This window comes from Varroa destructor, unplaced genomic scaffold, assembly GCF_002443255.2.
Source record: "Varroa destructor unplaced genomic scaffold, Vdes_3.0 BEIS01000003.1, whole genome shotgun sequence".
Taxonomy (NCBI): Eukaryota; Metazoa; Arthropoda; class Arachnida; order Mesostigmata; family Varroidae; genus Varroa; species Varroa destructor.
This window is the reverse complement of record NW_019211456.1, coordinates 2554846-2567455: the sequence shown is the minus strand read 5'-3', so window position 1 is coordinate 2567455 and position 12610 is coordinate 2554846. Positions and strand designations below refer to the sequence as shown.

Below are 12610 nucleotides of genomic sequence, written 5' to 3'. Positions count from 1 at the left end.
ATTAATTTTGCTTTAAAAATGCGAGAAACAAATTGCTGAAGGGCATAACGGTAGCTTTCTACACTTATTTTGCAACCTGCGGTGAGTACACTTTGACAAAATAGGTCTGGGCTTACATTAGCGTGGTAAGGTATAGCGAAATAGAGGTTTGGGATTTCGGTTAGGAAAAAGGAAACTTTGTAAAATATCAGCGGATTATTGTCGGATGTAAAATCTGGGCTTGCCTCAAGTTGAGACTGTGATCCAGATATTGGAAGTTCAAAAATATCAACCGAAGATTATAATATTGTTGGCGACCGTGAAGATTACTGGTGATATTGGGACAACTGACGAATAATACAGTAAGGCGAGAGGGTCGGTCAAGATATTTGCTGTATCAATGAAGATGTACGCGGCAAAAACTGACGATGACAGAGATGGAAGTGAGTTATGTTCTTTCAAATAAGAGTTAGTGTATTAGAAGAACGGAAGAAAGAAAAAGAACGTCAAGCTTAGGTTCCGTCAGAACTCTAGGTTTAAACGATGACTTGTTAATTTTGCAGGCTAACATAACGAAACAACGTTATTTCGAACACTTAGAACGGACCAAGTTGTCTATCGTTAGTAGAGAGCGGTTAACACATGCTTACTATTTCATGGAAATGCATCGCAATAGACTTGGAATTGATTTTTCTTAGATTGAGCCTACAAACTGGAGATCGGTACTTGCCAACAGTGCATGAAAAACATGGGTTTACGATTCGTTTTCATCGCAAACTTAGAACGTGACAAATTACTGATGAGATCCGGATCTGACGTCAATTAAAGATCCGAATAGATTCTGAAACAGACTGCTGTAAAAACAACAGCTAACAAATTGTGCTTCCTTAGCGGTAGAATGATAGCATGCTGCAATACCCCAGCCAATTCAGGGGAAGCTGAGATTATTGTTTATCATTACCAGAACATTAATATTGTGTAGTTTGTCACAGACATCACAAAAGGTTGTAGAATGATTTAAATACCACTAAAACGAAGTTTGTTTTGTGAGGTTAGTACATCGCTTGCAACATATATGCTTGGTAAGACAGTAGGTAGGTCAACTACGTTCGGTTCCTGGTTGGGTACTTCTCCTCTACCTACAAGACCTCTCCGCCTACTTACAAGCGAATATTTCGAAAATCTTGATAATCATCGTTAAAAGCTAGCTTGTCATCGGTTATTGTGCTGTTGAACCAAGTTTTACAAATTAATTTTAGGTTTATGTTATTAAGTAAGTAGCAGTCATGAATAGAGCCCAAAACGCTTTTAGCTGTCGACGATCACCTCAGACGTCACCCCGTGTGGTGCAGTGAGTGTGCTCTGTGTCTTTCGGATGTTTCCATCATCAAATTTGAATGGTACTCCTTCTAACAGCAGCTGTCCGCTGAACGGTTTGACGGTAAAAGCGACCGCCCAAAAATCATAGTCCAGAACAGTGATTAAGTCCTCTTCTATGACGAAAGGGCAAACGATGACTAAGTGCTATGTTGCATCTAAAGCCACTTCATCAACAGAGACCTTCTCAAGTTAGGTCTCCAACCTTACAACCTTATATAGGCCAAGTCCAAAGTTAAGGGGGCGTTCTCGACAAAAACACCCGCTTATTCGAAACTCGCACAACTGTGGACGAAGGATCGGTACTAGTAATAGCTTTTTAGACTGTGGATGCACAATTGTACCGGTTTTATGTTGTTTAGTTTTGACTGTGCTTGACATGGACAAAAGTCGTCAGTCTAGAGATTCGACGTTAATACCAGTGCACAAAAGCATGCTGAGAAAGAAGGGCGTGAAACTTCTGACAAAACATTCTAGATAAACAATGGCACTACTTCGGTAAATGCAGCATTTAAGGTCGTGGTATAATAGAACACGTTTTACAGTTAGATACCACGACGGGAATGGAAACACACACGCTTGCCAGTAATAACAGAGATGGACACAAAACAGATCTTATAGCATATAATTAGATGGCCAGATGTGAGCGGTCAGAGAATTTTAAACACTTCCGAATAATGCTTGGTAAAGTATTACACAAAAGGAGAGCAGGAAAACTATGGAACAGTAAAACAAACGTTTATCTAAATCAGCGTTAAGACTCGAAGCGTTATCTCATCAACCTGTTCTACTCGTTCTCAATATATTGCAATTCAAGTGTAGACCTACACCATCAAGTTCTGTTCTTCTAAGATTCTGAGTATCAATTGCGTTATCTTGTTTCACTCACTCCATTTCCCCGATGCACTTAATTTATTAGTAATATTTATCCCGTCGCAATCACCCTTCTTCGTGTACCCTGTCTTCTCGTTGAAATGCTGCAAAAAATCTGTAGCGTGAGCCTGTTCCAAAACCTAGATTCTGTTACACAGAAATCCTGGCCTAAATTTCTGCTCGGTCCGATTTATCCGAACGGCTACATCTTACGCGCAGCTCATGTCAGAATAACACTTTAGAGACTTCACTCTAGCGAAAAAATTAAACTAATTCGGCCACTTAATGTACGGGTCGATTTCGGTCGGACAAGACACCCCAACGGTTATAGAGCTTTATTTATATGATAGATGAATGGGTCAAGTAGGAGTCAATTGGCAGCCCAACAGTTGTAATATAAAGGGGTTGATTAGTGTCGCTGTTACTACATATTGTAGCATTTTAGGCAACAGAGTTTGAAGAAACCCACGCTTTATACGAATCAGCAAGTCAGCTAAGCTAATGAGACTCGATTTTGGTTCCTGAATTTAGCTGGCTCATTTGGCGGCGTCGCTCAGTGTCATAGGGTAATAGTGTCAGAGGCAACTCTGTCGAATTTGTAAACCAAATCCACTTATGCCGAAAAAAATGAGCGAAAAAGAGTCAGCCAATGCTTACAAGGATTACGTACGTGACTTTTTAAATTGTGAGAGCATTTGTCATTAAGGAGATTACCTCCTGAGCCAATGGAAGCGTCTCAAAATCGCGGCTGTGTTGTACCGGATTTTTTCTCCCTTGTCAGTCTTGCCTACTCTACTATCTATCTATATAATATATTATAATACGGATATCTTCTATACAATAAAAACGATAGGGGTGTGGCATAGAATATGTCTGAAAAAAATTTTTTTTGCATCTGTTTTAATCAAGTACATCCCATATAGAGCCTGAGCAGCAAAGTGTGGCATGCTTTATGATATTGTGTACTACTATAAAAGGCAGATCTCCATGAGGTCGACGTTACTAAATGGAGCAGGGTTCGTCGCTAATAAAAAGCTTTGAAGGATCTTTTTGGAGCAATTTTGCAAACATCTGTATTATTCTGACCATTAAGATCGGCAATAATATAAGAAGATAATGTGGAGCCTAAGTTTTCGACTTAGTAAAGCTGCGGTAAATACAATATCGCTGCCAATGTAAAACCCTGCGAGGTTGCTTTGATCTTTTCGGATTTTGGTACGAATATTGGCAAACTTGTTATTTCTGAAGCTTCACGTAAGGCCAAGTCTAATATATTCTAAATATATTCCAAACACAGAACGCGTTGTACGAAACGACTGTCTCTCGAGCGTTCTTTTATTGATCCATTTTGGCGGGCGTACCATTTTAATGCTTGTATCGTTTTTCGTCTATTACAGCAGACGCGATTCCTGGCAGTGGCGAAATCAGAGGAAGCGGTGTCCTTGGATTGGGAGTCGGAGTTGGGTTCGGAAGTTCCAGCGCAGCTGTCGGAGTATGCAGGGTAGATCCTCGTTTCGACACAGGTTACATGCCTAGAGGCGGAACTTTAAAGCGAGGTACATGGGATTGCACGAATCCACCCGCCAATAGTGTTGTACAGCAGGAGTCGCTTATAGGAGCCATAATATCGGAAGCCGGGAATGTTCTGTCAGGGCCCTCCTCATCCCACCTAGCTTCATTTCACCATATGACCACCTTGCCGCGACAGCCTCCACAGCATCCAACGCAAGAAGTATCACAGCATAAAGAACCAGTGCACGACATACACATGGCAGCATTACATAGTCACGTGAGTATAACTCGAGCGGCTTAGCGCTTTTTATATGAAACCATGACGTATGCTACACAATGTCGTCATACTATAAACTAAGCGATAACAAATACAGGGAGCACAGCTGAACCAGCGAAAAAAGCTAAAGACCACCGCGTAATCTATGACTACGATACGAGACAATAAAGCATCGGCATTATAATTGTTATTGATGAATGAGGTAGCTTTTTTTTTAAATGTTCTCTTTTTTTTTTTATGTTTAAGTAGATCAACAAGAATTTCTGTGTAAATTTTGATACGGCTCCTTTAATTGTTTGCTCCATCGACAATGTTCTATTGCGCAATAATCGCCAGTTTAACATACCTAGAAAAAGCATATGGTGGGTTCGGCTTTTCGAAACGAAGATGTGATAGGGATTCAAATAACCAAAACTAGCTCCTGTAGAATAAACTGATTTTAAGGTTTTTCACTATACTGGTTAGCTTTCGATCGGCTACCCGCAATATAAAAAATACAAGATCGCCAATAAACGACCTATAATTGAAAAGCATACTTCCGTCATTACGAGACTATGTTCCAGCTTCGGAAATCCCTAGGCAGCCTAACTCACAGAATAATGATTTTAAGTACAAAGACAATACTTAATGTATGCAGCTAATGGATTTACTAGGGTGCAACATGTGTATCCGATGTAAATATTATATAAAATATAAACTATCACAATTTTGAATTAAAAAGTTCCCAAATAGTTTGTGTTATTGTAGTTCTCGTTGGCTGGTTATCGTATCTGTGGTAAACTGAGCAGCTTACGTGCTTCTAGTGCGGCAAAAATCATTCGCGGACAGCAAAACTACACGCTGACTTCATTTAGCTCGTCAACAGGAAGCGTCCCTTTTTGTGTTAGGACAACGCCCAGCGTTACATGCGCCGACCCGTTATGACAAACATGATTGACCTCAATGACAAATTTTTCGACCCCGCCCACTTCACCTTTACCAGAATTTGCCTGATATGAATCGAAGTGTTACTTCGTCGCCAATGACAGTCCTTCTATGTTATTGTGTTAGGACGTAAACGTTGAAAATCTCCATCATCTTGCTCTAGGTTCTATATGCATACCATTTTGTGATCGTATGCTTTTTGCATCTATTTGCAGTACTATTCTCCGTTGTTCTAAGCACCTACATTGGATCTCTTTTTTTTTGCTTTTCCATAATATATCAACATGCAGAGAAATAGCCTCTTAAATATGCGTAATTGGCGGTGTCTCCTTGTTGGCAAGGTACAGTGGTGAGAAAGGATCTGCCCGGCTGACTGATCAAACTAGGCCTTTTGTTTGACAAAATGACGGTTAGCAGAAGGGTAGAATCTTTCCCGTTCTCTGTCAGTGCCAAAATGTCGGCCGGCGAGCCATTAATTGTTTCCTACTTTCACAGCGGACCGTCTATCGCGTCATCAATGACAAGGCTTCAAGCACCTATGGCAAGCATATGCTTGTTGTACTTTCTTTATTTAGCGGTTCCAGCCATTTGGCTATGAAAATGCCTATTACACTGGCGTAATCATTTGAATGTGATGAAGGGTCTGGGTGGAGCAAAAGGCTATTGCGGAGTGAATATGTTATTATGAGCAGATCACCATCAGTTTATTAGACGTTGGCGTTGTTTCCGGCGAAGCAGAAGCTCCCGTTGCTGTTGTTCGTAGTATCGCAGGTGATGAGGTTATCCATGCTTACATGATGTCAGGAAGTACATAGCTGGACTGGAGCTGCAGGACAGAAAGTTTCCTGCTAAGCAGGTTCTAGTGAACGATCTTTCCTCCCTGTTGCTGTCAAGACAAACGCAATTATCATCACCAGCATCACGATATACAGAGCAAAAATGGAGAAACGAGGACTTGATTCAACATCTTTCTTTCCGCCCTGCTTCCCCATCTCCTTGTTTTCGTCCTTTTTTCGAGCGTGGAAGTTTGTTGTTGCTGCTGCTGTTGTTGGACCTGTTGCTGCTGCTGCTGCTGCTGCTGCTGTTGCTCCGATAACAGCGACGGTTTAGGGAACGAGAGAGGTCTTCACTGGTGATAGCAGTGGCTCAGTGCTTGTTGGGTGACTAGCATACACATGCAACGACAGCAAAAGCAACATCGCCGCCCCGCGCTTGCATCAACAGTAGAGAAAAGGCTACGAAAAAGGGAGCAGCAAGCGAAGCTAATAAAATAGGCCGTATCTGGCCGCCACAGCGGCAACTCAAGTGCTCCTTCTTGGTCGAGCTGCGCCCGTGCTCGAATCGGCGTTCGTTGACGTGACAGCGCTAGATGCGCGTATGACTAGGTCATCATTTCTTATACTACGTCATTCGAGAAAGCCAGAGTAGCAGAACAATGAAGGACGGAATACTGCAATGCATACATGAGGAGAGGGGCAAAGAAGAATTAGGGCAAAGGGGAAGGAAATAAGTAGATCCAACAAGACAGACAGAAAGAGAGAATTAAACCGAGCTTTTCGCTGGCGAACGCCAATGCTTAGTAACTCTCGCCTCATGATGCTTGCATACGCTAGGCGTATTTGAGCACTGTAAGTTTAGCTTAGCGATTGCAGTTGATTGCGAGCGGTCTGTCCGGTTTTTGGGTCCGTGACCGCCGGCAACGTTATAGCCATAAGAACGACATAGTGCAGAAGGCTGTCACTGTCACGCTCGCTGATTACGATTCTGTCCTAGTTTTCGCAAGTATTGGCGGGTCTTGCGTTAGTCTACTAAATGTGTAGTATTGCAATGACAAACTGTGTCTCCTCTATCCCCGCATTTTGTGTAGATGCTGTTTCGCTTGCAATATTAGCAATCGGCAGGAGTTTTAGCTGCTTTATAGCCACACATATGAGCACACGAATAACAACGCGGGTGTATACTTGCACCCACTTCTGAAAAACAGGCTTAGGCAGAACCCACATCGCAGCTCGCTTTCCCTCTTACCGTCTTTCTCACACAGCCCTCTGGCAAATGGGTTTCTATAGAGTATGCTAAGTGTATAGCAAGATAGCTTTATAGCTGGTTGCCCCGCTACACCCTTGACTGTACGTCCCAGTGAATCGCTAGACTCTTCCAATTCACCACTTATGGTAGCAGCAGTAGTAGTAGTAGTAATGGGGGGCAGTAATAACCGTGCTTGCGGCCGAGGAAGATGGCTATGATTAGCCACTGTTAGACGAACAAAATTCGCACTTGCGGGTAACACCCCTCATACTGTCGCGTCTATCGTATACAATAGGTCTTGCAGAGTGCTACCGCTGATTTTTAGTATAACATAAGGCTTTTGACTAACAAGCTACATACGTCCAATTGATGGATAATTTCAGTAGCGTCGTTTGTAGGTTGTCGCATCAGAATACTACTCAAAGGTGATGAAACGAGGTAGTTAAATTTTAGGCCGTTTGATATCTCCGAATGACCTTGGCAATTTATAGAAGGCATCCCAATTCAGCCCAGTGCTGGAGCTCTCCTGTACGTATTAGCACTACACGCACCGAATTTCGAACTCCGGATTTCATAGCGATGGCACGCAAGTCCTTTGTGAGGGGCATCTAGTCAAGAAGTAGATTTCCAACGTGGCCAAGGGATGTACGACATAGTCTGCGATGACCTGAATAGTTCTATGAAGATACCAGCAGTAGGACACGTAACGCAATCGTTTTATGCCACAGCGTTTCCTGAGCGCTTTGATTCCGCACTATTACCGGCATTAAAAAAACAATATGAAGGGTCTCAGCTGACGAAATAGGCAAGCTTATCACCGAAAACTGTCATTTACCACGACGGTTTCGTAGCTTTCACAGAGTGTTATTACAGAGTGTTCGTGTCTCTGTGGGCTGTGGTATCCTCTAAATTATTTTCCATTACCGGGCCGTAAGGGTAGCTCTTGTTCCGTTTGCCTGTATGTAACAGCCGTGGCACAGCTCAGCGAAAACAAGGTAGAGAATCCTCTCTTTAGGACAACCTGCTAAACGTAGCTAATGTTTGTGTGGTCAACGTGGCAACGAGTTCTGTCGGTAACTGACTAGCAAGTTGAAATTCCTTTACTTAGGTTCAAGTAATCGACAAACAATTAAGTAGACGAATATATTAATTAGCTATCTCATCAATGCCAGCCAGCTATGTCACCATCATTAGGATTTTTTTGTTGACAATTTCAGGCGTCATGGGCTGTGAGTCCTGCAGAGTTAGCTCTGTCTCCGCGAGGCTGCCCCCCGGAGGGCCCTTACCACCAATCCCCACATCCTACACAAACGACCTCTCTCTCCACAGCCCAATATGATAGCACGCTCAAGGTATCATGGGTTTATTTTTTCTATTTCAAATCATTTTTTTGAGATTTATATTTGTATTGATGATATTAAACGTATGCGGAGTCACACAGTTATATATTGAACGTTGTTCTCCTAATGGAAAGAAGCGTTACACATTGCACACATATCACAGCAGACTTTGTTCAATTTCAAATGCTGAATTTTTAAACCATATATATATATATATATATATATATATATATATATATATATATATGAGAGAGAGAGAGAGAGAGAGAGAGAGGGGGAGAATAACTGGGAATTTTCTTACTTAATTTAAGCAAAAACAGATAGTTCAATAATTTTTTTTCGTGTGTTACTCTTGACGGCCATGTTCCTCCACCGACTAAAATTACAACTGCAATTCGAAACGTAACCATCTGCAATGATCTGCAAATAACTTTTCAATAGTAAAAGTGCGTCTAGCGATACTAGTAGTAGATATAAATTCGTTAAAATTTCAATAAGTTATATAACTTCAGACACATTGCCAGCCAAAGGCCCTACAAGTACAGTGGTTCAAAATGGCCAAGTAAAAGAAGGCGCCAAAAATTTCAAAACGACTAACCTTTGGAGCTCACGCGATTGGCAATGGTTATCTTCGTCTTCGGACGTTAATTTCTCCATGAAAAATCTAGGTATATCGAAAATGCTCTTTCTCGACTTAAAAATTTTTCCATATTACCATTTCTCTGAACATTCAAACCCTTCAAACGTCAGTCGTAATGAGGATCTCCTGATTTGCCTAATCGATATCTTCCTGAGCTTTTAAGAAGAAAATTCATAAAGACTTTTAATAATAGAGGTCGCCAATAGCATACCGCAAAACAACGCTCGGATTTATCTAGCGCGAAAAGACCGAATAATAAGCCATATTCGGCCGAATCGTAGAAGCGACGCACCGTTCGCCGCCATAAAAAGCCAGATCGTAATTTATTATACAAAAACGAGAACACTATGTATGTACATAGTGCGCTGGGCAGGGTTGCGTATTTACTTGCCGACATTAACCCAACCCGATCCTAACATTATGCCATGTACTATTAATTAACCTATGCCAGTCGATTTGCACGTAAAACTATTTACTACAAGACTGACTTTTAACAGATCACAATGTAGAGAATCTATAGCACTTGATTCTCGCCATTTTTACTAATATTGGATTTACTTGTCGATTCATTTTCTCTTGTTATTGTACACAGTCTCTTTTTATTACAGACAGGCTCTGCTGTAAAACTGTATGACGAATTATTAATTGTCCTTTCACGATTACGAAAATAGGCACATTATCTGTGTTAGCAGGAACTATATGCCAAAGTCGTTAAGGACACGAAAACAGGCGAAGAAAAGCTGATCTGTGTTCGAAATAGGGGTTGCTTAAACAGTAAACAGACTTTCCTTCTTATTATGAAGCAAATTTTTGATGATCGTGGACGCACAGTTTACCGCGCATTATGCATAGCTCAATTACTAATATCGAGATTTTCAAAATCATTGATTTTCCAACTTCAACACTGCAGAGAGTTCATGACCTCGATTTTAAAACAATATACCTAGCAAATAGTTATATAAGACCTTTAGTTAATATAAGACCTAGCAAATAGTTGCATAATTTGAGTTGAGACCGACGTAAGTTAGCTTAGCTTCTGCCTACAATAAAATTAATCTATATTCAGTATATCATAAAAATTTCTACATTTTGAAGATCCGAAAATGTTGAACGTTCTATTTATTTTCCCCGAAGTGCATTAGTCCAATATTCTTATGACCGCCGGTAGAAATAATATAATTAGTGCCTAATTACACTAGGTAAAATAATCTTCATCATTACAGTCGTAGAGCTATCGCGGTTGCGCCCCAAGGGGTCACTGTTATTGAGCTACGTCAGGGAAAATGATCGTGGGCGTTTAGCGCGAAACTGCCCTAAAAGGCCACTTAATTTGAAGACACTTATATTAACCAAGTGTGATTTTCTAAATTTCGATTCAGAAGAAGACACGGCTAAATAATATGCCAGTTTTCGGAAAGAGGTCCACACGGACAGCTATACCAAACACGCGCTTTCCATGCCTGAAGCCGTAGCACATGTAGCGGCCGCCTATGTGGCCTTTAGTATTTTTTAAGTTTTCCTAATATTTTCTTATGGGTGGCGGTTTCCATCACATGATTGTGAATGATCTTTTTCGTGTGAACTTGTTCGCTGCTCGGGCGTTTCCGTTCATGAGTAATTACGGCTACGCCTCTTCGGCCAATTAACTAGATGAATCAACTTAGGAAAGTCTTCGTTTTCATGACAGTTAGATATTTCTAGCTACCCTCACTTTAAGCCCACTTCATGTTTTCGACCAATTATTTCTCTAAGAATCTTAATGCGACTTATCAGAATGGGTAACAACCTAATGTTTAACATACCTGATTATAAAGCGCCATCTGCAAAAACAAGTATCACTCAGCGTTTGTAAGAGGGTACAGAAATTGAGCGACGCTTACCATATGCAGCGGGTTTTGAATTAAGAACACTTATCCGAAACAGGATAAATAGCTGTACATATTCAAATATGTTTCTATATGCCGATGATACCTCTGCATAAATAAGCAGAACTGCTATTGGTTACGTCTCTGGTAAATTAAATAAAGATTCTCCTGGATTTCGTTTCTAGGCCTATATATAGCCCGGATAACATATTACCTACTCGAGATAAACTATTTACTAGAGCCTATTGTATGTTTGTTGAATGATTGACTAACGAGACTAGTTCCTCGTTGCAGCTAATGGTGAAACGAGCTGGCCAGTTACTTAGCTTGGCTAGCATATTTTCAAAACATAAAACAAATTCTTACACGTTAATCTTCTCGTGCAGGATCATCAATCCAGTCGTCCTTTTTACTCTCACACTAATGTCGAGTCAGTTTTATTATGGAGATGCTATCGTGTATTGATGGTGTAAAAATTAGTCCGCAACGCCCGCGAAGCTTCGCTGAGCAACTGTTTCGAAATTATTCAGTTCCCTATCCTCTACGTATGCGAAGCCTTGTATATTCCACGATCTAGTGGTCAATCAAATCGACTCAGGTATATTCAGCCAGATAGTTTCAATGTTCAAAGCCAATCGCGCGGGCGCTGAAGGGAAACAGTTCTAGATGAACATTGGTCTATAAGGGTGGCCATATTCAGGCTTACACTGGCCTACTATTTGCCATAGTTCGATAAAAACGTTAGCAAACGTTTTCAGATTGCCGACACAAAATTAACACATCATATTCCAGCGATCGTAAGCGTGTTGTAGTCGAAAATTAAGTAAAACTAACATTTACTGCTGAATTCGTGCCAATGTCTCGTAGCGCCAATGCGCCCCGTCCCGCCCCGCCTTGCCAAATCGTATGTCGGCGTTAAATAGTTAACGGAAATGCTCAAGTGGACCTCACTGATTGGAGTGCTCGCTATATGATTGAGTGTTTCCGTATGTAAGGTCTCGTAAAAAGAAAATGAGCAGATATCACTAATGGCGAAAAGGTGCTAACAATAAGCGGACTGCTTCGTTAGAAGAAACGTACACTATGCGTAGCATTTAAAGTATTTAATGTTTCTTAACATGAAATCGCCAACGTTGCAAGGCAGCTTAGGCGAAACCTGCCTATGTCGCCGAGCAAAATCGGTATTACGAATTGAAGAAGGGTACTATGAAGCTGGAGGATCGTTTAACTATTGACCAACTCCAAACAAACGAATTCGTTTTTATCGGAAAAAACTAAATTGAAGATTTGGCCATTGAGAGCTAAAAAAAAATATCTATTCCTCAGACGAGCCTCATATTGCAATTCTTAAAAAACAACACATACCGTGCTTTATACGGGTTGACGAATGGTTCCCCGAAAACTGTGTTGTGCCAAAAATTTCCGATAAATTATGATACGGACCATGATTTCCGGCAGAGACACTGAAATGATATATTTCACACAGGAAATACTAGAGCAGGAATATTCTGAACGCGAGATGTTGCGTCAGGCATAGGAATGGTTCCCTATCGGGCACTACGCTCTTTTGCCCAATAGGGCGCCTTATTAGACAAGTCTAGACTACCTGCTCCTAACAACAATCAGATATTGTCGTGGCCTTCTAATTCGGAAGACCTTAATCCCATATGGAACATCGGTTCGGGCCGGAGAGGAGATGGCAAATATTCCAGATATTTGTGTGTGGCAATAGGATCCACTCATAGCTAAGGCAGCGAGAGATTACGTTAAGAGTACGTTCCAAAGAGTAGTAGTAGTT

The 12610-nt window shown here is 41.2% G+C and overlaps 1 protein-coding gene across 5 annotated transcripts in view; it reads left to right on the top strand.

The window, feature by feature from the left end:
- Positions 1-12610, top strand: part of LOC111246852 (protein turtle-like) — a 90509-nt gene that overhangs the window by 74487 nt on the left and 3412 nt on the right. For 3 of the 5 annotated variants that reach the window (XM_086983392.1, XM_022797135.2, XM_086983391.1), the window contains 2 exons: positions 3627-4018; positions 8185-8319. In XM_086983392.1, the coding sequence (XP_086839518.1) occupies positions 3627-4018; positions 8185-8319 (527 nt within the window). Of the gene's footprint in view, positions 1-3626; positions 4019-8184; positions 8320-12610 lie in introns of those variants that run through there. The other 2 variants (XM_086983393.1, XR_015323525.1) reach the window with 2 other exon arrangements.